The 27,675-nt window shown below is 47.1% G+C and overlaps 2 protein-coding genes across 4 annotated transcripts in view; both read left to right on the top strand.

Annotated features, from left to right (window-relative positions):
* Window positions 1–1,311: 1,311 nt before the first annotated feature.
* Window positions 1,312–8,840, top strand: spink4 (serine peptidase inhibitor, Kazal type 4). The gene is made up of 4 exons (XM_056280971.1): window positions 1,312–1,469; window positions 1,753–1,784; window positions 8,209–8,321; window positions 8,713–8,840. Exons 1-4 carry the CDS (start codon window positions 1,418–1,420, stop codon window positions 8,756–8,758), a joined length of 243 nt encoding a protein of 80 aa, XP_056136946.1. The 5' UTR covers window positions 1,312–1,417; the 3' UTR covers window positions 8,759–8,840.
* A 9,482-nt stretch (window positions 8,841–18,322) lies between these two features.
* The window catches only part of stra6l (STRA6-like), a 62,195-nt gene continuing 52,842 nt past the window's right edge, over window positions 18,323–27,675 (top strand). Inside the window, exons 1-4 of one of the 3 annotated variants that reach the window (XM_056280268.1) lie at window positions 18,323–18,404; window positions 18,634–18,696; window positions 21,040–21,112; window positions 22,093–22,193. In XM_056280268.1, the coding sequence (XP_056136243.1) occupies window positions 18,635–18,696; window positions 21,040–21,112; window positions 22,093–22,193 (236 nt within the window). In that variant the 5' untranslated portion in view covers window positions 18,323–18,404; window position 18,634. Of the gene's footprint in view, window positions 18,405–18,579; window positions 18,697–19,456; window positions 19,492–21,039; window positions 21,113–22,092; window positions 22,194–27,675 lie in introns of those variants that run through there. The other 2 variants (XM_056280270.1, XM_056280269.1) reach the window with 2 other exon arrangements.

Here is a 27,675-nt window from a genome sequence, read left to right as displayed (position 1 = left end):
TGGAGGTGTCAGTTTGACTTCGTTAGTGCTCCATTCAGTGGTCATGAGTCGTTGGAGCCGTTAGTGACCGACTGTTGTTCTTGGAGGCTAGGCTTCTTGAGTCTCCTGGGTAGAGATGAAAGGACGACATTGTAAGTGGGAGATAGGTGGCGTCGCAGACCTCCTCTTCTGTTGAGGGATGGTTTTTCCAGTTTCGCATAGATGGCTTCCTTCACCCCTCTTTCAAACCATCTATCTTCTCTGTCCAAATGTGTACGTTGCTGTCCTCGAAGGAGTGTGTCTTCTCCTTTAGGTGTAGATAGACTGCTGAGTCTTGTCCTGAGGAGTTTGGCCTTCTGTGTTGGGCCATCCGTTTGTGTAGTGGTTGTTTGGTTTCTCCTATGTATAGGAGTTTTGCAGTTTTCACAAAGGTCCAACTGGGGTAACCTGACCTTTGTGAAAACTGCAACACGTTCCAGAAAGACCAACCGGGTGAGCGATGAGGAGAAGAGGAACAGAAGGAATAACATAGTCATCCCGTATGTTTCTGGGGTCTCCGAGAAACTCAGGAGAATTTTTAACAAACGCCGCATCCCGGTATACTTCAAACCCAGCAACACACTCCGAAAAAAACTGGTTCATCCCAAAGACCGTGTACCACACACCCAAAAAAGCAATCTGGTGTATGCTGTACAATGCAATGAGGATTGCACTGACCTATACATAAAACTAACACCTCCAATGACTGTCGCTGCTTAACATCGGAACACAAAGAGCCATGGACATCGTTAGCTCTGATAACGACTCCAAAGAGGCTAAATATCTTGAGTTTCATCACCAGCCAGTCAGACTAGCTTGGTCTAGTCAGAAAGGCACAAACTGAGGAAGCCTCTTGGATGAGAGGCAAAACGTCTTCACGGATATATACCAAGTCCAGTTGCACTAGATTCAATTCCTTTGGATAACCATGACCTGGATGAATGAGAACATTCACAGACATATCAGCTATGACTAAACTATGCCATGAGCACTGTTGGTATATAAAACTTGATTTTTGTTATTTCACTCAATTATTTTTACTAATTTCACTCTCTGGAAATTGGATGCGGAAGTGTATCTTCCAGTCGGTGTGTGTGTGTGTGTAACAGGGTTTATCTGCAGGTGGCTCGTGTCTCAGTGTTTCTGAATGCGCATGTGTGCGTATGTACGTCTGTGCGTGCGTGTAACAGTCTTTATCTCCAGGTGACTCATGTGTCCCTCCTATAGTGTTTCTGAATGAGCATGTGATATGTGTGTGTGTCTACGCGTGCATGCGTGCGTGCATGTGGGTATACTGAACACCTGCGGTCTTCCACAGACACACAAACCACTGCAAGCTTGAAAATCCTGAAACATAAAACGAAACCCTGCAGTCACACTTCTCATTTTTCCCACCAACATGACTGGTAAAGCAGTTTTTCTTGGGCTCTTGCTCATCTTGGTGACAGCGGGTAAGATAACGAAGCATTTTCCCACAGTCTCAACTACAGCTTGACTTAACAGATTCTTTTACGTCCCCACTGTTGTTTTTGTTTTTTTGCTTTCTAGTTTCAGTGCTGCAGTGTTACTGAGTATCCAGCTAGCTTAAAAGTGCATTGCGTGTTAAATGTTGTGGTGGATTAAACAGTTTCAGCTTCGAGATTGAAATGGCCTCATGTTAACCGCTCTGGATTCAATATAATCACTATCAACATTATCTGTACAAGTGGTGAGTAGTGACTTTTTGTTTTATAGATGCTGAGGAGACTTCTGGACTACTGAGAAAGGTAACAGGCTCTCGATGGAAACGTCACTCTTTAAACCATCTGTGTGGGAATGTGTTGGTAAATTTCCTCGAATAACAGCGAGCGAGAGAGAGAGAGATAGAGAGGGAGAGGGCAATGAAGCCACGTCACATGCATGACAGACACGCTGGTAGGAAGAAGTAAAGATCGGGTTTTCTACGTTTTCCAGAGGAGTGGATGTGGTGTGACTTGGTGGTCATGGCTTGATCCCAGCTAGCAAGTTTTTGTTATAAAAACGTTCTGACAATGTTGGGGGGGGGGTCTCAGAAGGTTCTCTTACTGTTTTCAGTGGGAAGTTTTTGTTGCGTCCGCAGAACCTCCTAGGATAACATTCTGGGAACGTGTTACAGGCCCGGTTCTACGGGGGTGCAAAAGGGTGCATTGCACCCTTAGATCAATACTTTGCACCCTCAGTTGAATATTGTAATAAAACTTTTAAAAGCGCTACAAATGTTCGGCAGACTATACTGAGCTCATATCACACGCAGCAGGCGGAATCACATAAATGCACTGGTGTGGTGTGAAGTGTTTATTTTCATATGCCTATATTCCCATGGCTCTTAACAGCAGATTTCAAGTCAAAAACCTTGTGACTCATTGTATTGTGTGTGTGTGTGTATACTCTGTACAATACAATTATTCACAGATCTAGCCTCTTTTCCTCTTAAAGTGCACCAGATTAATGCATTTAACTGTTAAAATTGACGAAAATTTCTTACGGGGGAGCATGCCCCCCGACCCTCCTAGAGGGTTTGGACTCCCCCCTACTACTGCACCCCAACTCAGTTCAGATGCACCCTTAGTGATGTTATTCTGGAACCGGGCCTAACGTGTTATAGAAAAACATGCTGTAATGTCAGGCCTTAATAACATCCTGAAAACATTTTCAAAATGTTGCTTTGCAAACGTTCTTCCTTTTTTATCATGTAACATTGCAGGGATGTTTTATAGAAGAACATTCTAGAATCTGTTACCTCAACAACATGCCCAAAAACATCTTCAGAATGTTGCACCTGAAACGTCCTTCCTTTGTTAACAGTTAACGTTATAGCAACAATATTTGAAATGGTAAACATCCTTAAAATGTTCTTTGAACATTAGATGAAAACGTCTTCTTTAAAACACAAGCAGAGCCTGTAGGGAATGTTAGCCAATGTTGTGTGTTGTGTGTTATAGTCCGTTAGTTTACACCATACGACACTGGCATAGCGATATATATAGTAAAATAAAATTGAATGGAGTAAAAACATGTTTAAAAAAAACGACAGCAGAAAGACTACAAAATAATTCATCAACTTCCTTTTTCAATTTGTGGTTGTGAATGAAGTGTATGTATAAAAGTATGTGTAATATTTGCTAGTAATATTTGATTTGCTAATGTCCCTTACGGCTTTCCGTAGCGCCACAACAAAGTCACGTGATGTACGTAACAACGTCAGTCGGAATCCGGTCGGTGAATAAACACCCAGCACGAGAGAAGTCGTCCTTGCTTTATTAATGTTATAAGTTAACATAGCCAGAGGGCACAGATCATTACATGGTGTCAGAATAGCGGAGTTTAAATACCTAATATGGATTCGTACGGCGTTCCAGCTCCACGGATGGACTGGGAATCGGCGAACTTACCTGAAGCATGGAGACGATTTCGACAAACAACGGAGCTAATGTTCAAGGGCCCCCTGCGCGGGAAGAACGAAGAGGAGAAATGCAGCTACCTCCTGCTCTGGATAGGGGAAAAAGGGCGCGATGTGCACAACACTTGGACACTCAGCGGAGAACAAGCCAAGAAGCTAGAAACGTACTACGATAAGTACACTGAGTACATCACCCCCAAAGCAAACCCGATTTATGCCAGATATAAATTTCATGAAAAGATGCAGGGAGAGAGTGAATCCTTAGAACAATTTGTAACTGAGCTAAAGCTCCTAGTTAAAGACTGTGGCTACCCAAATGCCGACGAGATGGTCAGGGACCGCATCGTGTTTGCCACCAACTCACCCAGAGTGAGAGAAAAGCTACTTAGCCAGGGAGCTGAGCTAACGCTAGAAAAAGCCATAGATGTAGCCCGCTCACACGAGCTAGCAAAGCAACAGTTAAAGTTTATGGGCCAGGGCAGCACACATGAAACGGTGCACGCAATAGGCAGAAAGACTTACAAACCGAACGCACCCAAAGCAGCTAACGCTAACTTCAGACAAAGGGAGGGTAACGTTAGCACCGCCGCCAGGGCGTGTAGCTGTTGTGGAGGGCTACACGGCGCTAAAGCCACTTGCCCAGCTAAGGGTAAACAATGCATTAAATGCAAGAAGCTCAATCATTTTGCTAAAGTATGCAAGTCTAGCTCCCAGAGACAGACAAAGTACTACCGCGGCACAGTACATGCCGTCGGAGAGAACCCAGAAGAGTACACCACTGACAGAGAGCAGGAAGAACTGTACTTCGACAACATTACAGTGGAGAGCACCGCTGTGGGAGAACAGACAGAGCTGTACATAGACTGCATCTCAATAGAGAACAACGGAAAAAGGAACGAGCAGGCTTACGTAGAGGTTGGAATTGGCACACCTCCACAGAAGGTAAAGTTTAAACTAGACACTGGGGCACAGGCCAATACTATTCCCACCAACCTGTTCCAGGCGCTGTTCAAAAATGTGACACTGAAACCAGCAATACACAGACTCACTGAATATGGAGGAGGCACGCTGAGCGTGAAAGGCACATGCAAACTCAAATGTAAGTACAGAGACAATGCAATGATGCTGGACTTTTACGTCATTGACACAAACGCCCCACCAGTCATGGCAATGAAAACATGCCGTGACCTAAACTTGGTAAAAATAGTGATGGCTGTGAGCGAGGAAAACAATGTCACATCACAGAGCATAATGGATGAGTATGCAGATGTTTTCCAGGGAATAGGAGAGTTCCCAGGCGAGTGCACCTTCCGCGTCACACCAGATGCAACGCCGGTCGTCTGCCCGCCACGCAGAATCCCCATCGCCCTACGCAGCAAACTGAGGGACGAGCTTGACAGCATGGAGAAAGGCGGCATAATCTGTAAGGTAACAGAACCCACAGAATGGGTGAACGCACTCGTCATTGTTGAGAAGCCAAAGACAGGCAAACTTAGAGTGTGTTTAGACCCCAGAGCTCTTAACAAAGTGATACAACGACCTCACTACCCCCTCCCCACGCTGGAGGACGCCACCACAAAGCTTGCTGGAGCTGAGTACTTTAGCGTGTTAGACGCGCGGTCAGGCTATTGGGCCATCAAACTGAGCACTGAATCCTCAATGTTGACGACATTTAACACAGTGTTTGGCAGGTATCGTTTCCTCAGACTGCCATTCGGAATCGTGTCCGCTCAAGACGAGTTCCAGAGACGCGTGGATGAAACATATGAAGGATTGGACGGTGTGACGGCCATAGTGGACGATATACTAGTGTTCGGCAAGACTAAAGAGGAACATGACCAGCGTCTCAGAGCGATGCTGAAGCGCACAAGGGAGCGAGGGGTGCGGCTCAACCCCGACAAGTGTCACATATGCGTGTCCGAGGTAAGCTACTTCGGCCACACGCTCTCACACGAAGGCATCAAACCAGACCCACACAAGGTGAAGGCGGTCAAGGACATGCAACCCCCACAGAACAAAGCAGAGCTGGAGACAGTCCTCGGCATGATCAACTACCTCGCCAGATTCGCTCCACACCTCTCACAGATAAACTCACCCCTCAGACAGCTTCTGAAACAGGACAGTGAGTTTGTGTGGGATGCAGTCCACGACAAGGCGTTCCAAGAGATGAAGAATCTCATTACACAGCACCCAGGCCCAGTACTCTCACATTTCGACCCGCAGAAAGAGCTGCGACTCCAAGTGGATGCATCCAAAAGTGGCCTTGGGGCTGTCATGCTCCAAGATGGCAAACCAATTGCCTATGCGTCCAAGTCACTCAACAGCACTGAAGAAAACTATGCACAGATAGAGAAGGAGCTCTACGCTGTGGTCTTCGGCTGCAAGAGGTTCCACGAGTACATGTACGGACGAAAAGTGATTGTGGAGTCAGACCACAAGCCTCTGGAGGCAATACTAAAAAAGCCACTGGCAGCAGCACCACCCCGGCTGCAACGGATGATCCTGGCGCTCCAAAAATACGACATCCAAATCATCCACCGCCCCGGTAAGGACATACCGGTGGCCGACACACTGTCACGCAAGTCAATAGAACACCACGACAGTGACCTACAGGAAGGGATGGAGGCCCAAGTGCACACATTCCTCAGCAACATCCCTGTGAGTGACACAAGACTCACAGAAATCAAGCAGGAAACAGCGCAAGATCCACAGCTCACCGCACTCAGACGAGCCACACTCACTGGCTGGCCAGACACAAAGAAAAAGTGCCCGCCCAGCATCCAGGAATACTGGAACCACAGAGCAGAAATCTCAGAAATGGACGGTATCCTGTTCAAAGGTGAGAGAATCATTGTCCCCCAAAAGCTTCGCAAGGACATGATACAGCGCATCCATGCCAGCCACCTTGGCGTGGAAAAAAGCAAATGCCGAGCAAGAGACTTACTGTTCTGGCCTGGCATGGGGAAACAGATCGAGGATGCGGTAGCAGACTGCAGCATATGCCAAGAACGGCGCAGCGCAAATGCAAAGGAACCAATGATGTCACACGCCATACCCGAGCGGCCGTGGCAAGTGATAGGCACATACCTATTCACATGGAACTCACAGGACTTCATAGTCACTGTGGACTACTACTCCAGATTCTTCGAGCTAGAGAGACTTTACAGCTGCACCTCATCTGCCATCATCATGAAGCTGAAAGCAGCAATGGCTCGACACGGAATCCCCGAGACTATCATCAGCGACAACGGTCCGTGCTACAGCTCTGGTGAGTTCCGCAACTTCTCACAGACATGGGGTTTCTCACACACCACCACAAGCCCCCACTACCCACAGAGCAACGGCCTCTCCGAGAAGACTGTCCAGACGGCCAAACGCATCCTGGACAAAGCCAAAGCTGAGAACAAAGACCCCTACATGAGCTTACTGGAGTATCGCAACACACCGGTGGACAACCTGAAATCACCGGCACAGCTACTGATGAGTCGGAGGCTGCGGTCCATTCTCCCATCAACAGCAAAACACCTGCAGCCACAGATCGCCAGTCAGGAGGATGTTCACAAAAGGAGAGAGGTATGTCAACAGCGCCAGCAGGCATACTACAACCGAACAGCCAAACCTCTGCCCCACCTGCCCGCAGGCACACCAATCCGCTTCCGGCAGGAGGATGGATCCTGGAGACCTGCAACTGTGGAAAGACCAGCGAACACAGACAGGAGCTACCACATCCAAACCAAAGAAGGTCAGATCTACCAACGCAACCGTCAACACCTGCGACAAAGCAGAGTGAACACTCACACTACGCACACACACACTTCACAGCAGACTGTTACCAGCGCTAACAACAACACACAAGCCCATCAGCAAGAGCATGCTGAACCTCCAGACACGAACAATCAGCGACAACCAGACACACAGCCTGGTTACACCACGAGGTCAGGTCGCACGATCAAACCAAGACAAATCCTTGACTTATGAATGTTAAAAAAAGAGAATTTTACACCAACCTGTACTATACCTGCTATGTTTTGAAAAGAAATATTTACAGCGTTCACTTACCTTGTGTACCTACCTGCTGTTTGCAGTTACCAGTAATGAAATGAAAAAAAAGATGAAATGTTATTACGGTGTCACATTTAGACAGTGAAGGAAATGTTTTACACTACTTTGTTGCAGTCCAGTTATATAAGAGTTCCACTTTCATATTCTTTCTTATTAAGATTGTATTCGCTTATAAACGTGCTCAACGTGGTCTGTATCTCTGCAGAGAAAGCAGCACTTTTCAGAAAAAGGGAGATGTAATATTTGCTAGTAATATTTGATTTGCTAATGTCCCTTACGGCTTTCCGTAGCGCCACAACAAAGTCACGTGATGTACGTAACAACGTCAGTCGGAATCCGGTCGGTGAATAAACACCCAGCACGAGAGAAGTCGTCCTTGCTTTATTAATGTTATAAGTTAACATAGCCAGAGGGCACAGATCATTACAGTATGTAGTTGTTTTTTTATACCAAAAAACAGGATCTAGTGTAGTGACAGGTCTTGCCATACCCCAAGGTTCAATATTTACACAGCAGCCTGACTCGGCCGATACACCGGTGCTGCACCACAGATGGCTGCCGTAGCCTACGCCTTAATAACCTGACTGACCTTTATGGCAGCTATGTCTGTGTTACAACATAGATAAGCGTATAAGTGGGCGCACATGACGAAAGTGATCAAACACGCACCTCTCCACACATCATGTGTATTTTGTTGTCCCTGCTGGCAGCCATCTTGTCCTGACATGGAGCAGATAATGGCGTGCCCTTTGAACCTGGCTCCGGTGTGCGGCAGCGATGGCCACACCTACGCCAACGAGTGTGTCCTGTGTGTCCAAAGACAGTGAGTATGGCACCAGCTGCTCTCTTCTCATGGGCCACCAGCAGGCAAGGTCAAGATCAAATTAGTCTTTATGCGAGCATATGACATTTAGTATATGATATTCAGTTGAATTATGCGTCATGCAATTCAGTGGGATGAAACGACACTTAAAAAAAAAACCCACACATCTCTGTCTCTTTCACACACACACACACACACACTTTTTCTCCCTCAGGCTTTTTCCAAGTGTTTTGCTGACTGACCCGAGGGGCTACTGGCTAGCAATTAGCTCACCGTTACAAACTGAATTACTTTGATGATCGATTTTGTAAAGATGTCTTTAGAATAGATGGATCTTTGCTCCATTCTCCGAAAGTGGAATAACCACGATGTTCTGCACATTCTTTTCCAGAGAAACCAAAATGGACATTTTGATTGCCAAGGAGGAGAACTGTTGAGTTTTCCATTGATTTCAGTGGCACCGCCATTGGGAAGGATTCTTCCAATCACAATGAGAAATAAAACATTCATCTGGAGAAATGCGTTGTTCTCTAATTCTGTGTTTGTTCGTTTTTTAAATGATATTCTTATTTTGCCTGGAAGATTGAACGATGAACTGCTGCTACAGCCTTTTAAAGAGGAAGGTTGTTTGTTTTTCTTTTTGTTTTTTTCCAAATTCCTTATTTGGGTGGGTGACGGAGTTCAGGAAGTCATGTTGTGGTAGGAAGTGCTGCTGCTGTTGGTGTTGGGATACAGACAAGAATGACCGTGCTGCCGCCTAGCGGTGCAACTGGAGAACTCCACTAAATCAGTTCCACGACGCACTCAGTGAATACATGCAAGTTGAGTTAGGGCTGTTATGTGGAGTAAAATGTGTTGTTTAAGTCCACTACAGGACTCTCCCAAAGAAACAAAATTGAGGAAGATAAAGCAATAGTGAAGAAGGAAGAGGAGGGAAAGTTGAAAATGAAGGCAATGACATGAAATAGCTTGTTATACCTCTCGGTAAACATGTGGTAAGCTTGCCAACTTGCCAACCGTTGCATGTCCTAACAACCACCTCACTTTTTAATCTAATCAATACCTAACCTTAAACTTCAACTTCACCACTATAACTGTAATTACCGTCACTACTGCGTGAATATCAGGAACACTTTTTCTTTTTTTTGTCATTTCACTTCATACACTTGCGTACATGAAATGAAACGAAATGCCGTTTCCCCCAGCCCACAGCAGTAACACATCTAAAAACTACATGAACACACATACCCAAACTAACACGTGTACCCAAACTAAACAAGAAACCACTGTCCAAGAGACCTAACGCCAGCCAGGATAACTGTCGGAACTGCCGGCCTGCATGGGCTAGCAGCTAGCTTAGCCCGCCCCGCTCCCACGTCCTGTCAGAACGCCCTCGTCGTTTCCTCCTCGGGCGCAGCTCCAGGCCATGGTCCCCGGGCCCACTGGATACCGGACTAAGCAGACCCAGAGCCCTAGAAAGAGAGAGTTGCGTCAATGAGGGGTCAGAACGCGAGAGGGTCACGTGGTTCATGTAGCCGCCGAATAGTTCCAAACGAAGCTTGGCGGGTCATTTAAATGAACTGCTTAGCCGCGATTTCTGGTAACTGCTAACCAATATTTTCAGATTTTTACATTTATATATATAGATATAGATATATTCCAACGTGACACACATTCTATGCGCATGTGTAGGAACATTAAAACTAATATTTTGTTTGAAATTGACGAGCTATTAAATTACATCGTTAATTTGATTCAAACGTGCTTGTAAAATGGTCATCATTAAAATGTCAACTGTAGCTTCTTACCTGTAAATTAACCTTTGATTAATGCGAGAAACATACCTTCGCCATAGAAAGCCTATTGCCCCGGGTCGCACTGTTTGGAACTATCCGGGGCTCCCATGATCCGCCATTGCTGTTAAATAATTGACCCATTGACGGCTACGGAGTTGACGTAACTCTCTCTTTCTAGGGCTCTGAGCAGACCAATCTCTCCCTGCCAGACACCCTCGACACACCTCCTGTTTCAGTTCATGATCCCCGCACTCCCTACATCCATCCATCCATCCATCCATCCATTATCCGAACCGCGTATGCTGCTCTCAGTGTCGCGGGGATGCTGGAGGCTATCCCAGCAGTCAAAGAGGTATCAACCCACAAGGCAGCAGGTGGATTTGAAATCAGAGTTCCCTTCTCCTATCCCAATGTGTTGGCTGGACTGGGCACCATGGGAAGTACCATACAGGCATGCAGCAGGACCAGATCTATCAGTACGGACGTTGTCCGTAGCCAAAGGGCCCTTGTTGAGGTAAGGTGCTACCCCTCTACAGCCTGCGGTTGCAGTTTAGTGTCTTACCCAGGACTGTATATGTTTATATATATATTATGTATACCCACACAGCAAAAAAAACCATAAAAAACCTGAAAATATATAATATATCCATCCGTCTAATATATTCACGCACACACGCGCACACATTCACAACTTAGGGACTATGACACTTTTTTCAGTCTTTTTCACTCCACCTGAGGAGTGGCGAAGAAGTATACTGGTACCAATTTTCAAGAACAGTGCAGAACTGTAACAACTACAGGCGCATAAAGTTGATCAGCCACAGCATGAAGATATGGGAGAGAGTAATAGAAGCTAGGTTAAGAGAGGAGGTGACGATTAGCAAGCAGCAGTATGATTTCATACCATGAAAGAGCACCACAAATGCGATGTTTGCTTTGAGAATGTTGATTGAGAAGTATAGAGAAGGCCAGAAGGAGTTGCATTGTGTCTGTAGATTTAGAGAAAACATACGATGGGGTGCCAAGAGAGGAGGTGTGGTATTGTATGAGGAAGTCGGTGGTTGCAGAGAAGTATGTAAGAGTGGTGCAGGATATGTACTATGTGGGAAGTGTGACAGTGGTGAGGTGTGCAGTTGGAATGACAGATGGGTTCAAAGTGGAGGTAGGGTTACATCAAGGATCGGCTCTGAGCCCTTGCTTGTTTGCAATGATGATGAACAGGTTGACGGACGAGATCAGGCAGGAGTCTCCATGGACTATGATGTTTGCGGATGACATTGTGATCTGTAGCGAGAGTAGGGTGCAGGTTGAGGAGAGCCTGGAGAGGTGGAGGTACGCACTGGGGAGAAGATGGATGAAAGTCAGTAGGAGCAAGACGGAATACCTATGCGTGAATGAGAGGGAGGACAGTGGAATGGTGAGGATGCAAGGAGTGGAGGTGATGAAGGCATATGAGTTTAAAAATACTTGGGGTCAACTGTCCAAAGTAACAGGGAGTGCAGAAGAGAGGTTAAGAAGAGAGTGCAGGCAGGGTGCAGTGGGTGAGGAAGAGTGTCAGGAGTGATTTGTGACAGAAGGGTACCAGCAAGAGTTAATATAAGGTTTACAGCATGGGTCTCAAACTCGCGGCCAAGTATAGTCTGTCCGGAAAAGAAGGGTCAGTTTAGCAACATCGGCCTTTCAGCCAACACAGTGGCAGAGCGCATTTCTGACCTGTCAGGTAACATATATGATCAACTGCCTGAGAAAGCCAAACGTTTCTGTGCATACTCAGTCACTCTTGATGAGAGCACAGACATCATTGACACTGCGCAGCTCGCAATCTATGCCCGTGGTGTTGACGACAGTTTTGAAGTGATGTAGGAGTTGCTCACAGTGATTCCAATGCATGGCCAGACCACCTCTCAGGAGATATTCCGCCAGCTGTGTGATGCCATTGTGGACGCAGGTTTGCCATGGAAGAGGTTTGCTGGAATAACAACCGACGGAGCGCCATCAATGACAGGGAGGAGAAATGGAGTGGTGGCACTTGTTCAAAAAAAAACTGGAAGAGGAGGGTGTGGAGGAGGCCATTGCTCTGCACTGCATTATCCATCAGCAGGCCCTTTGCAGCAAATGCCTGAAGTTTGACAATGTGATGTCTGTCGTTGTGAAATGCATCAACCATATCAGATCCAGGGGTTTAAAGCACCGGGAGTTCCGTGCCTTTTTGGAGGAAATAGAGTCAGCATATGAGGATGTGCTCTACTTCACTGAGGTACGTTGGCTCAGCAGGGGAAACGTCTTGAAGAGGTTTTTTGAGTTGAGAGCAGAAGTGAAAGCCTTCATGGAGAAGGCTGGGGTGGCTGTTCCTGTGCTAAGTGATCCCAAATGGCTCATGGACTTGGCTTTCCTTGTTGACATCACACATGAGCTGAATGTATTGAACAAGAAATTACAAAACCAGGGGCAGCTTGTCAGTGCTGCCTATGACAATGTGAGATCATTCTCCACAAAACTTGTGTTATGGAAAGCCCAGCTCTCTCAGACAAACCTCTGTCATTTCCCAGCATGCAAGGCACTCATGGATGCAGGCACACCATTCAGTGGTGAGAAGTATGCTGATGCCATTGTGAAGCTACAGGAGCAATTTGATCACAGGTTTGCAGAGTTCAAAACACACAGAGCCACTTTTCAAATTTTTGCTGACCCCTTCTCCTTTGATGTGCAAGATGCCCCTCCTGTGCTTCAAATGGAGCTCAATGAGCTTATTTGATAGCTTGTTTGTTTTTGTTGTTTTGTTTTGTTTTTTTTAGCTTATTAGCTTATTAGTATTCCATCTTGTCATAACAGAACCTGGTGTCCCCTTTTTGTCTCACACTGTTCGTTTTGGTTCCTGCACTTGTACTGTTACCTGTCTTGTTTTGATCACCTGTATATATAAATAAAAATTTTTTTAAAAAAGATTGAGAACATTGGATCGGTTGTACTTTTTTTTTTTGGAATACTTGCGGCCCAGCCTCACCCAAACTCTACCTCCAGCGGCCCCCAGGTAAGTTGAGTTTGAGACCCCTGGTTTACAAGATGGTTGTGAGACCAGCTATGTTATATGGTTTGGAGACAGTGGCACTGATGAAAAGACAGGAGGCGGAGCTGGAGGTGGCAGAGTTGAAGATGCCAAGATTTTCACTGGGAGTGACGAAGAAGGACAGGATTAGGAATGAGTATATTAGAGGGAAAGCTCAAGTTGGACTGTTTGGAGACAAAGCAAGAGAGGCAAGATTGAGATGGCTTGGACGTGTGGAGGAGAGATGCTGGGTATATTAGGAGAAGGATGCTGAATATGGAGCTGCCAGGGAAGAGGAAAAGAGGAAGGCCAAAGAGGATGTTTATGGATGTGGTGAGGGAAGACATGCAGGTGGCTGGTGTGACAGAAGAAGATGCAGAAGACAGGAAGAAATGGAAACGGATGATCCGCTGGGGTGACCCCTAATGGGAGCAGCCAAAAGTAGTAGTAGTAGATATAATACATCCATCCATTATCTAAACCGCTTACCCTGCTCTCAGGGTCACGGGGATGCTGGAGCCTATCCCAGCAGTCATTGGGCGGCAGGCGGGGAGACACCCTGGACAGGCCACCAGACCATCACAGGGCCTACACACACGCGCGCGTGTACATATGCACACGCGCACACGCATTCACACCTTAGGGACAATTTAGTATGGCTGATTCACCTGACTTACATGTCTTGGACTGTGGGAAGAAACCGGAGCACCTGGAGGAAACCCATGCAGACACGGGGAGAACATGCGAACTCCACACAGAGGACGACCCGAGACGACCCCCGAGGTTGGACTACGCGGGGGCTCGAACCCAAGACCTTCTTCCTGTGAGGCGACTGAGCTAACCACTGCGCCACGCGCCACCATGCCACCCATTATATTATATTTTATATATATATATATATGCAGCTGACTTTTTTCCTGCACCTGTATTGATATTCCACTCCTCATTAGTTGAGCACTTCTGTCAACAGCATTGACATTTTCGGGGAAAAAACGCTCTATATATATATATAGTGTATATATATATATATATACACTGCTCAAAAAAATAAAGGGAACACCTAAAAAAAACAATATAGACCTCGATGAATGAAATATTTCAGCTGAAAATCTTTATTTATTAGACAGAGGAATGTGTTTAGAGCAAAATAACCTAAGAATGATCAATGGAAATCAAAATCATTAGCCCATTAAGGTCTGGATTCAGAATCATACTCAAAATCAAAGTGGAAAATGAGAACATAGGCTGATCCAACTTCTGTGGAAATTCTTCAAGACGATTCAAAATGAGGCTCAGTAGTGTGTGTGGCCTCCACGTGCCTGTATGCACTCCCTACAACGTCTGGGCATGCTCCTGATGAGACGACGGATGGTCTCCTGAGGGATCTCCTCCCAGACCTGGATCAGGGCATCGGTCAACTCCTGGACAGTCTGTGGTGCGACATGGCGTTGGCGGATGGTACGAGACATGATGTCCCAGAGGTGCTCGATTGGATTCAGGTCTGGGGAACGTGCAGGCCAGTCCATAGCATCAATGCCCTCGACATACAGGAACTGCTGACACACTCTGGCCACATGAGGACGAGCATTGTCATGCATGAGCAGGAACCCAGGGCCCACTGCACCAGCATATGGTCTGACAATGGGTCTGAGGATCTCATCCCGGTACCTAATGGCAGTCATGGTACCTCTGGCTAGCACGTAGAGGTCTGTGCGGCCCTCCAAGGATATGCCTCCCCAGACCATCACTGACCCACCGCCAAACCGGTCATGCTGGAGGATGTTGCAGGCAGCAGAACGTTCTCCACAGCGTCTCCAGACTCTCTCACGTCTGTCACATGTGTTCAGTGTGAACCTGCTCTCATCTGTGAAGAGCACAGGGCGTCAATGGCGAATTTGCCAACCAAGATGTTCTCTGGCAAAGGTCAATCGGGCTGCACGGTGTTGGGCTGTGAGCACAGGCCCCAATTGTGGACGTCGGGCCCTCATACCATCCTCATGCATTCTGTTTCTCACTGTTTGAGCAGAAACCTGCACATTAGTGGCCTGTTGAAGGTCGTTTTGTAGGGCTCCGGCAGTGCTCCTCCTGTTCCTCCTTGCACAAAGGACCAGATAGCGGTCCTGCTGCGGGGTTGTTGTCCTCCTGCGGCCCCCTCCACGTCTCCTGGTGTACTGGCCTGTCTCCTGGTACCTCCTCCATGCTCTGGACACTGTGCTGGGAGACACATCAAATCTTCTTGCCACAGCACGCATTGATGTGCCATCCTGGATGAGCTGCACTACCTGAGCAACTTCTGTAGGTTGCAGATACCGCCTCATGCCACCTCTAGTAGTGCGGGCACTAGCAAAATGAAAAACTAACCAAAGATCGGCCAGAAAAGATGAGGACAGGCAAATGGTCTGTGGCCACCACCTGCAAATCCATTCCTTTTATAGGGGTTGTCTTGCAAATTGTCTAATTTCCACCTGGTGGAAATTAGACAATTTACCAACAGGTGAAATTGATTCACAAATCAGTGTTGCTTCCTAACTGGACAGGTTGATATCTCAAAAGTGTGATTGACTTGGAGCTACATTGCATTGCTTACGTGTTCCCTTTATTTTTTTGAGCAGTGTATATATAATATAAAACTTTGTTTAAAGAAACACTCAACAGTAGGGAAAGTGCGCAACAAACAAGGAGCAAAATAATTGACAGCTGATGATTGCTTATGGCATGAAACAGGCTTGCACTGTCTCATAAAGAATTTACTTGACTCACTGGATTTTTATATATACAGTTAGGTCCATAAGTATTTGTACAGTTACACAATATTTGTAATTTTGCCCCTGTACACCACCACAGTGGGTTTGACATGAAGTATTTGAGATGTGATTGAAGAGTAGACTTTCAGCTTTAATTCAAGGGGTTTGATAAAAACATGGCATTAACTGTTCAGGAATTACAGCCATGGATATATAGGGTCACCCTATTTTCAGAGGCTCAAAAGTAATTGGACAAACAAACATAACTATGATTATAACAATTATATTTAATGTTTGGAGGAAAATCCTTTGCAGTCAATGACTGCCTGAAGTCTGGAACCCATCGACATCTTCAAATTCTGAGTTTCCTCCTTTGAAATGCTCTGTCAAGACTTAACAGCAGCTACCTTCAGTTGCTGGTTGTTTGTGGGTCTTTTGGCCGTTAGTTTGATCTTCAGCAAGTAAAAAGCATGCTCAGTTGGGTTGAGGTCAGGTGACTGACTTGGTCACTGATGAATATTCCACTATTCTGCCTTGAGAGATTCTTGGGTTGCTTTCTCAGCTTGTTTTGTGTCATTATACATCTGCAGTGTGAAGCGCCGTCCTCTCAGTTTTGTGACATTTGGCTAAATCTGAGCAAATGGTATATCCTTATAAACATCACAATCCATCCTGCTACTTCTGTCAGTAGTCACATCATCAATAAACACCAATGACCAAGTTCCACTGGCAACCATTCATGCCCATTTCATAACACTACCTCCACCATGTTTGACAGATGATTTGGTATGCTGAGAATCATGAGCTGTTCCTTTTGTTCTCCACACTTTTCCTCTTCCCATCCTTCTGGCACAAGTTAATCATTGCTTCATCTGTCCAAAGAACCTTATTCCAGAACTGGGTAGGTTTTTAGATGTTTTTAAACACAGTCTAATCTGGCCTTCCTGTTCTTAAGTGACACCAGTGGTTTTCACCTTTTCACCTCTGTATTTATTTTCATGCAGGCGGCTCTTGATTGTAGACTTGGACAATGATACCACTACCTCTCAAGAGTGTTTTTGACTTCATTAGATGTTGTGAATGTATTTGTCCTCACTAGGGAAAGAATTCTGCAATCGTCCATGGTAGATGTGGTCTTCCAAGCCTTTTGGTGTTGCTGAGCTTGCCAGTGCATGCTTTCTTTTTAAGAATGTACCAAAATGTTGATTTGGCCACTCCTGAAGTGTTTAATATTCATTTGATAGATTTCCTTTGCTTTTTCAGCCTAATGATGGCCTCCATCACTTGTATTGACATCTCTATGGACTTCATGTTGAGCGTTCCGATGAACAGCTACCAAATGCAAATGTAAATATTTAGAATGAACTCCAGACCTTTTATCTGCTTAATGTGTCATGGCATAATGATGGAAAAGGTCTTACTTGCCCATGAAACCCCTTGTTAGTCAAATGTCCAATTACTTTTGATCCTCTGAAAATAGGATGACCATACATAAAACTGGCTGTAATTCCTGCCGGTTAATGCATTAATTTTGTCCAACCCCTTAAATTAAAGCCGAAAGTCCACACTTCAATCGCATATTGGTTACTTCATTTCAAATCCACTGTGGTGGTGTACAGGGGCAAAATTACAAATATTGTGTCACTGTCCAAATACTTATGGCCTTAACTGTATATATATATATATATATATATATATATATATATATATATATATATATATATATATATATATATATAGTGTCTCCCTGCCTGCCGCTTAATGACTGCTGGGATAGGCTCCAGCATCCCCGCGACCCTGAGAGCAGGATAAATGGTTCAGATAATGGATGGATGGATGAATATATACATAATATATGATAATGGATAAAAGCGTCTGCTAAATGAAATTGTAACTGTAGTAACCTCAGAGTCAAAAACTTTTTTTTTTTAAAAACAGCTCTGCTGGTGACATGTGAGAAGTTACTAACAAGAAGACGAGACCGCACAAAACAGATAAAGCTGGTGTAAACGATTGGATTGATTTATGTTTATATTTGTAATGAAAGAGGGGTAGCTTGTGATTTAAGAACTCAGAAAGACAGATTTGTGGAACATTACGGTAAATACATTTGCTTTTGTTACAGCTATAAAACAAGACTTTGTGTGATGTTGTGTTGCTGTAAAGCCCCCTGAGGCAAATTTGTAAATTTGTGATATTGGGCTATTCAAATAAACTGACTTGTTAGGGGATGGGATCCATTTAGAAAAAGGTTGAGTTGTGGAATGGAGGCATAAGGTGAATGTTCACAAGGTGAACGAGAGCTCACTGTTTACAACCCTATTACTAAGTAACACAGTGGTCAATAACGTGTGTGTGTGGGGGGGGGGTGTCAGTGGCAGAGAGATTGCAAGATAACAAAAAGGGAAAGTGGAGCGAATGAATAAGTTACAAAATGAGCTTGAGCTACAAAAAGAAGACAAAGACAAGAGAGAGAAAAAGGTGAACTATAGACGAGGTGAGTGAGACATCCAGTACACAGCACTACAGGGAGGGAGAGAGAGAGAGAGAGAGAGAGAGAGAGAGAGAGAGAGAGAGAGAGAGAGAGAGAGAGCTAGAGCTAGAGCTAGAGCTAGCTGTATCCTGTGCTGTGGTCATGGGTCCACTGTACGTCATGTGGCTGAAACCAGGAAACAGAGATGGACTCATTGTGCAGCAGCTTCCTGTATCTTTGGTTCATTCCACAGTATGGGGGCCTCCGGAATAAAATCCTTCATTGCCACGAGGATGAGCAGCACAGAGGAACAAGCGTGAGTACACACATTAAATCACCGACCTCGTTTCTACTACAGGTACAGCAGATGAATACTCTACTTTTTCTTTTGCGATCAGTTGATATTTGTTGGGTATATAACATTACATTGATCATTGTAGACATGGGTTTATTTGCAGAGCTGACTTGTGTAAATACTTTAAAAACATAAGATTTCCTTTCAAATAATAACCCAATCACACTTTTTTGTATTGCATATTGTGTTGATAATAATGCAAGGCGACCTACATGTGACGCACAGTCAACATGGAAGTAGGCTGTAATGTGTGTGTGTGTGTGTGTGTGTGTGTGTGTGCTTGTTTTGCTGTCCCAGTGGGGACATTTGGAAATATCCCCATTGGGATAGAAAAAGATAAGACATTTTATCCCCTCAACTATAGAGAAACAAACGTGTGTGTGTGTGTGTGTGTGTGTGTGTGTGTGTGTGTGTGTGTTATACTGACTCCAGTTGGGGTACAGGGAAAGTGCATGCATGTATGTGTGCCGATGGGCAGTGTGAAATGTCTGCATGTCTGAGTGTGTGTTTTTTATATGTAAATAATTTGAAGATGTAACAAAATAGGCTACATAAAAAGAATGAGGGTCGGCATGGTGGCAGTGGGTAGCGTGGTCGCCTCACAGCAAGAATGTCCTCTGGGTTCGAGCCCCAGGGTTGCCCAGCCTTGTGGATCATCCCAGGTCGTCCTCTGTGTGGAGTTTGCATGTTCTCCCCGTGTCTGCGTGGGTTTCCTCCGGGTGCTCCGGTTTCCTCCAACAGTCCAAAGACATGTAGGTCAGGTGAATCGGCCATACTAAATTGTCCCTAGGTGTGAATATGTGTGTGCGTCAGCCCTGTTATGGACTGGCTGCCTGGCCAGGGTTTCTCCCCACCTGCCGCCCAATGACTGCTGGAATAGGCTCCAGCATTCCTGCGATCCTGGGCAGGATAAGCAGTTTGGATAATGGATGAATGGATGGATGGATGTTCCGCTCAATTCAGTTTTAGTCAGTTGATACAAGTTCACTTCTGGTCCTTTGACTTCAGCACTGGTGTGTTCTATCAGGGTTGATCTGAGGTGGGATGTGCTGTATGGGTGACATGTGACATTTCAATCAAGGACTGTTAAAGAAATCTATGATCAATATTTCCATTCTTTATTTCCACTTTTTCTCCCCAATTATATCCGGCCAATTACCCCACTCTTCCGAACTGTCCCGGTCGCTGCTCCACCCGCTCTGACGATCCGGGGAGGGCTGCAGACTACCACATGCCTCCTCCGATACATGTGGAGTCGCCAGCCACTTCTTTTCACCTGACAGGGAGGAGTTTCGCCAGGGGGCGTAGCGCGTGGGAGGATCACGCTATTCCTGCCAGTCCCCCCCGCCCCCCCCGAACAGGTACCCCAACTGACCAGAGGAGGTGCTAGTGCAGCGACCAGGACACATACCCACATCTGGCTTCCCACCCGCAATTGTGTCTGTATGGACACCCGACCAAACTGGAGGTAACACGGTGACCCGTGTTGGTAGGCAACAGAATAGACCGCCACGCCACCCGGACACCAATATTTAAATTCTATGCATATTATGGATTTGCACACCACATGTTCTGTGACATAATGTAGTGAACGTGTGTTGTAAGCAACCCGATATCACGAGATTTCGTTCTTATATTGATGAAAATTAATCTATTGAATCGTCCACCAGTAGACGATTGTTTAACTTTTTTCGTCCTGCACTGGACAAATTTAAGTCAATGGAGATTTCAGTGGACTTCGTTTTTCGTGCAGAATTGAACATTTCATTCAGAAGGCTGCGAGACATCGTATCATTTCACAACTGACAGGGTAGATCAATCATGTTGTAACTAGCCAAGATATCGCTGTTCAGTGACCCTAACCCTAACCGCAGCCTTCTGAATGAAACGTCCAATTCTGCACGAAAAACGCAGTCCATTGAAACCTCCATTGACTTAAATTAATACAGTGCAGGACGAAAAAAGTTAAACAATCATCCACTGGTCGACGATTCAATAGATTAATTTTCATCAATATAAGAACGAAATCTCGTGACATCATGTTGTTGTAGGAGAATGAATTCTGAACATAGTCAAAATATGAGTATAGAATTACAACCAAATTATGCTGTGTTGTAAAATAAAACGGAGTCTAATGACAAACCTAAACCATAAGAGACCAGAGACATGTTTTTTCAGTGCTCTCAAACAGTTTTAAGTACATTTAGTGTGATAAAATCTTTCATAGTCAACAAAATTGTGGGCCTATGGCCACAATCGTCTGCCGTCCACGTCATCCAAGTTTCCCTGCTTGTGTTTCTACAGGGGCCCCGTGGAGCACATCTGTCACCATGGAATCTCGATGGAACTCTTCCTGCACCTCTCCCTGATCCCAGCTGTGAGCCACTTCACTGCCGTTGCAGCTTCCCTTTACCCGAACCCAAACAAAACACACTGAGAAGACAGTAGTGAGAAAATTCTGCCACTTTCTGGTCCCACATACATCTTTACAAAATCAGCAAACGTCCATTTTGAACACAGCTGGTGATAGCCTGGGGTCTTACCTTCACACCAGTCGCTGCAAGGGTTTTCAGAAGTCCTTGGTGATGCTTCCTTGTAGCCATGACAACAGCCAACTTCAGAGGTATGCAACTGGTTGGTCATGCAAGCGCACAGCATCTGGTTTACCCAACCCACCCATGTATATTACTGTCCAAGACACGGATATGTTTGATATAGCCAAGGATTTAGTATGGTCAGGTAAAACCCTGGGCTGTTACCCAATATGTTCAAAATGGTTGTGTTAAAAGTTACACGGGCCAGAAAGTGCCACTCTTCTCACGACTGCCTTCTCTGCGTAAGATGATCTCAGTGTATTGCGATCCTGTTTGGGTGACAGCCGTCATCCTATTTCTACTTTGATTTCAATAGAGTTTACCTTTTTGTATGTTGGTTTTGTTTTATAATTAGCTGTGTGTGTGTGTGTGTGTGTGTGTGTGTGCACGCTCTTGCACTTCTATCTTTATGAGAACCAGTTTAGGTTTTTAACTATCTGAATGAGGATATTTTGGCTGGTCCTCACTTCTTTAAGGGTCTATTTTAGGGTTAGGACTTGGGTTTAGGGTTAGAATTAGGATTAGGTTACAGTTAGGGTTAGTCATGTTGTTCTGATGGTTAAAGTTTGGGTAAGGGAATGAATTTAGTCAATGAGGGGCCCCCACAAAGATAGAAGTACAAGAATGTGTGTGTGTGTGTGTGTGTGTGTGTTTTGAGGGGGGGTTCTCTGATAGCAGTTTATTACCTACTTACCACTGTGGTACCATCATATTCCTCAAGATTAATTCACTGTATAATTTTATTTTTTTTTGGGTCTTGCAGGTGGCCATTGTAGTTGTGCTGTCGTCACTCCAGAAACGAGTCCAACGCCTTCCCATCGATCACACACTGCCCTTCCTGGAGGGACGTTTTGCCATCGTAGTGTAAGTTGAAGCCCTCAAAACAACAACAGCACCACCTCACTGTCAAAAGGAAAAACGAAACCAGTACATAAGACGTGATCAATCTCTAAACAGCCTTCACATACTCCATTTAAACTGTTGTTGTGCTGCAGTAGAACCATAGACTGACTATGAGACAATGGGCCCCTAGGCACAGACGCGTAACCCCCCACCCCCGAAAAAAAACCAAAAAACTAAATTCACCTGTACCTCAACAGGATTTACAGTGCACATACACACAATTAACACTAACAGCATATTAACTATTAACTAGGCTATTCCTTCAGAGTTTCAGTAGGATTTTTTGGGGCTCTGTTATTGACATGAATGAGTAAGCCCTTTGACTATGCGACAATTAATGCAAAGTTAATAACAGCAACTGGTAGGCCCGTTCAGTAATCCACACATCAATCAATCAATCAATCAATCAAGTTGCATTTTTATAGCACTTTTCTAGCTGCAACAGCCACTCAAAGCGCTTTACAATTAATTAATTCACGCACACACACTGTTAAAGTGTGTTGTTACCTTCTACTAATGAGACGTTACAACTCGTTTCAACCCCACGGGGCTATAAACTTTGATCATTACTTCGGCACGTAAGGTTATGCATCATGCTCGGTCCGTTATTCCAGGTGCAACAACCTAAACGACCCCTGTTGTTATGGTTTGTAGAACGAACCCAATAGCGACAACACAAGACAAAGTAAAGCACCAACCTGGCAGGACTCGTAGAGGAGAGCCGGCCGGGCCTGGACAGAAGGGGAAGGCGCTTCAGGCGGAACTTGAGAATAGCTTCTTAAAAATGGGAAAACGTAAACTGCCCCCTTAATCCGAAAAGGAAAAAACGTAAACGGCTCCTTTAAAGTCCGAAAGGGAAAAAAACGTAAACTGCTCCTTTAAAGTCCGAAAGGGAAAAAACACAAACTGCTCCTTTAAAGTCCGAAAGGGGAAAAAACACAAACTGCTCCTTTAAGGTAGAAGTCCAACCGAGTAATAAGATCCACAGTGAGAGAGGAGAAATTAGAATATCAAAAACTTGATCTCAACTAGAAAATCACGATGGGAAAATCCAATGGGGAAAACACAAAGAGAGTTCTTCTCCGAACAAGCTCTCAAGGAGAACTGACACAAGGGAATAGTCAAACAAGCAAAAACACGGAGAATACTACAATCTGTACTCCACCGGGAGACACAGAAATGTCACAAAACTCGAGACGAAGAATTTACTCACGGGACTGTTCAGGACGAACTCGCGACGAGTTCTGGAAAGCAAACAAACTTATACTAGAGTGGTTAACGAGTAGATAGGCTGCAGGTGTTTCAGGCGCGCCCTTCCCCCGCTCTCATTGCTGGTTGCCAGGTTGGTCAACAGACCGAGCCCTAACAGTACCCCCCCCTCTACGGGAGCCACCAGGCGACCTGCCAGGCTTGTCAGGGTGACGGCGATAGAACTCAGCGAGCAGACCAGGGTCCATGATGAGCTGGCGGGATACCCAGCTTCGTTCCTCCACCCCATAGCCCTCCCAGTCAACCAAATACTGGAACCCCCGTCCCCTGCGTCGGACGTCCATCAGCCGACGGACCTTCCACTGTGGATGCCCATCCACAATCTCAGGGGGAGGCGGAGCTGGGGCCGGAGGCATAAGGGGGCTCTCGGAGACAGGCTTTACTCGGGACACATGAAAAACCGGATGGGTCTTCATGGAGGCCGGGAGCTTAAGACGCACAACTGCAGGACTGGGTACTTCCTGGATCTCGAAGGGTCCAACGAACCGGGGATTCAGCTTCTTGGCAGAGGACTGAAGGGGGAGATCCTTGGTGGACAGCCAGACTCTCTGTCCGGGTTGGTAAGCTGGTGCTGTGGATCGGCGACGGTTAGCTCCTCGTCTGGCACGTTCCGTAGCACGGAGCAGCGCAGCCCTGGTGATCTCCCAGACACGACGACAGCGGTCCAGATGAGTCTGCACGGAGGGAACCTCCACTTCGGACTCCTGTGCAGAGAAGACGGGCGGCTGGTAACCCAGGGATGCCTCAAAGGGCGAGAGGCCGATGGCGGAGCTGACCAAGGAGTTGACCGCATACTCGACCCAGGGGAGAAACTGACTCCAGGAGGTTGGCTTCTTGGCAGCGACGCAACGGAGAGCAGATTCCACACTCTGGTTCATCCTCTCAGTCTGTCCGTTAGTCTGCGGATGATATCCCGACGAAAGGCTGACCGAGGCGCCCAACCCCTTGCAGAAAGCACGCCACACACGGGAAACAAACTGGGGCCCTCTGTCTGACAAAATGTCCTTGGGAAGTCCATGCAAACGGAAGACGTGGCTCATCAGGAGGTCAGCGGTTTCTGAAGCAGAAGGAAGCTTAGGCAAAGCCACCAGGTGAACACCCTTGCTGAAGCGATCCACCACCGTCAGGATCACTGTGTTGCCCTGAGACGGAGGAAGCCCAGAGACAAAATCCAACGCCACATGGGACCAGGGCCGACTGGGAATAGGAAGGGGCTGCAGCAGACCAGCCGGTGCCTGGTGAGAGGCCTTGCTGCGGGCACAGATGGTGCAGGCCATGATGAACTCCTTGACGTCCCTCCTCATAGTGGGCCACCAGAACCGTCGAGCTATGAAAGTGAAAGTGCGGTGGACTCCAGGGTGGCAAGCGAGCTGACTGGTGTGGCCCCATTTGAGGATCCGAGACCTCACTGAGTCCGGAACAAACAGTCGGCGAGGCGGCACGTTGCTCAGGGCTGGACTGGAGCGCAAGGCGCGCTTGACCACCGTTTCAAGGCCCCAGGTCACCACGCCAACGACCTTGGTCTCAGGGAGGACGGGACTTGGCTCCACCGTTACAGGTTCCTTAAGGTGTTGACGAGACAGAGCATCTGCCTTGGTGTTGCGGGAGCCAGGACGATAAGTCAGTGTGAAGTCGAACCGACTGAGGAAACTGGCCCACCGTGCCTGCCGACCATTGAGACGTTTGGTTGCCCGGATGAACGTCAGGTTCTTATGATCAGTCCAGATGGTAAATGGATGCTCTGCCCCCTCCAGCCAATGGCGCCATTCCTCAAGTGCAGCCACTACAGCGAGAAGCTCCCGATTACCAACATCGTAGTTCTCCTCGGCGGGAAGGAACCGGCGGGAGAAGAACGCGCAAGGATGAACCTTCTGGTCGGCCTCTGATCGTTGGGAGAGCACAGCCCCCAATCCGGTGTCCGAAGCGTCCACCTCAACTATGAACTGCCTCTTGGGATCGGGATGGAGTAGGACGGGGGCACTGGTGAACCTCTCCTTGAGCGACAGAAATGCAGAGCGAGCAGCTGGGGACCAGACGAACGGCTGAGAGGGGGAGGTTAGACGGGTGAGGGGTTCTGCTACAGAGCTGTAGTTTCGGACGAACCTCCTGTAAAAGTTCGCGAACCCGAGGAAGCTCTGCAGTTCCTTACGTGACTTAGGATCCGGCCATTCCACCACCGCTTTGATCTTGCGAGGATCAGCTCGAGTCTTGCCTCCCTCCACGATAAAACCTAAGTAGTCCACTGACTCAGAATGGAACAGGCATTTCTCAGCCTTGACGAACAGCCGGTTACGAAGGAGGCGTTCGAGAACCTGCCGCACGTGCTGGACATGCTCCTCGAGGGACCTGGAGAAGATGAGGATGTCATCAAGGTAGACGACAACGAATTGGTCGAGCATGTCGCGAAGGATGTCATTCATGAGTGCCTGGAACACCGCCGGGGCGTTGGTGAGGCCGAACGGCATTACCAGGTACTCATAATGACCACGGGGAGTCTTAAAGGCTGTCTTCCACTCGTCCCCTTTCCGGATCCGAACGAGATGGTAGGCGTTCCGGAGATCCAGCTTAGTGAAGACAGTCGCCTGGGTCAGGGGTTCGAGGGTGGAGCTCATCAGAGGCAGGGGGTATTTATTCTTGATGGTGATGTCGTTGAGTTGGCGATAATCAATGCAGGGTCGGAGACCACAATCCTTCTTCTTAACGAAAAAGAAACCAGCTGCCACCTGGGAGGATGAGGGTCGGATGAGCCCTGCCGCCAACGATTCTGAAATGTAATCGTCCATAGCAGCCTTCTCGGGGATGGAAAGGCTGTAAAGACGACTGCTAGGGAGAGAGGCCCCAGGACGGAGGTTGATAGCACAATCATATGGCCGATGCGGAGGGAGAGACTGAGCCCGCGTCTTGCTGAAGACCTCCCCGAGATCATGATACTCGGGAGGAACAGAGGAAAGATCGGGAGGAGGGGCAATCGGAACAGTCTGGACTGCTGGACCAGGTGCGGCCTGAAGACACCGGGCGTGACAGGAGGAGCTCCACTCCAAAATGTTACCAGACGACCAAGCAATGTGTGGCTCATGCTGAGCCAACCAGGGACGCCCCAAGATCACAGGAACTAAGGGAGACTGGATGACGAAGAACTGAAGGCTCTCCACATGGTTTCCAGCAATAGTGAGAGACACGGGACAGGACTGTCGGGTAACACTGGCCAGGCGGCGCTCATCCAGAGCAAAGGCCTCTATTGGCCTCTCCAATTCCTCACATGGAATGTTAGCTTGAGCAGCAAACGTAGAGTCCAAGAAACACCCATCAGCTCCCGAATCGATGAGTGCGCCTACAGTGAGCCGCTGGTCTGCCCAAGCCAGGGTAACGCTCACAAGATGGTTAGCCGGAGCAGGATGGCGGGAACAGGAAAGACGGCTCACTAGGATCTCCCGGGGTCCCAGTGAGCCTAATCTTTTGGCCGCGTAGGACACTCGCTGATCCGGTGTCCCTTAAGACCGCAGTAAAGACAGACACCTGCCTTGAACCGGGCCTCACGTTCAGCGGGAGTCAGTCGTGTACGCCCGAGCTGCATAGGTTCCTCCTCTGTCACTGTCTGGGAGGAGGAGAGGCTTGCCACAGGGGAAGTGGAGTGCGACGAAGAAGAGCCCCCTTCGGAAGCTCTGGATGGCTGAGAGGTAGAAACGGTTCCCCGTAGACCTCGCTAGCGCCTTCTCTCGCGGAGACGTCCGTCGATGCGGATGGCAAGGCTGATAAGGTCGTCGAGAGAGGTAGGATCCTCCCGGGTGGCTAGCTGATCCTTGACGGCATCGCTGAGGCCCCTACGGAAGGTTACCCGAAGTGACTGGTCGTTCCAGCCACTCTCAGCCGCAGCCAGCCTGAACTCGACTGAGTAGTCAGTGACACTGCCACTGCCCTGCTGGATCCTGCTCAATCGGACACCCGGATCCTGACCGTACACTGGATGATGGAATACCTTCCGAAGCTCAGCCACAAAGTCATCGTAGGAAGAGCAGAAACTGGCCCCCATGGACCAGGAAGCAGTGGCCCACTGAGCAGCGCGGCCAGTCAGCAGGTTAGTCACGTAAGCAACTTTTGCAGCATCTGTGGTGAACCCCCTGGAATGGTGGGCGAAGACAAGCTCACACTGCATGATGAACGTGGCACAGGTCTC

Source organism: Lampris incognitus, chromosome 5, assembly GCF_029633865.1.
Source record: "Lampris incognitus isolate fLamInc1 chromosome 5, fLamInc1.hap2, whole genome shotgun sequence".
NCBI lineage: Eukaryota > Metazoa > Chordata > Actinopteri > Lampriformes > Lampridae > Lampris > Lampris incognitus.
This window is presented reverse-complemented; position numbering and strand designations above follow the sequence as displayed.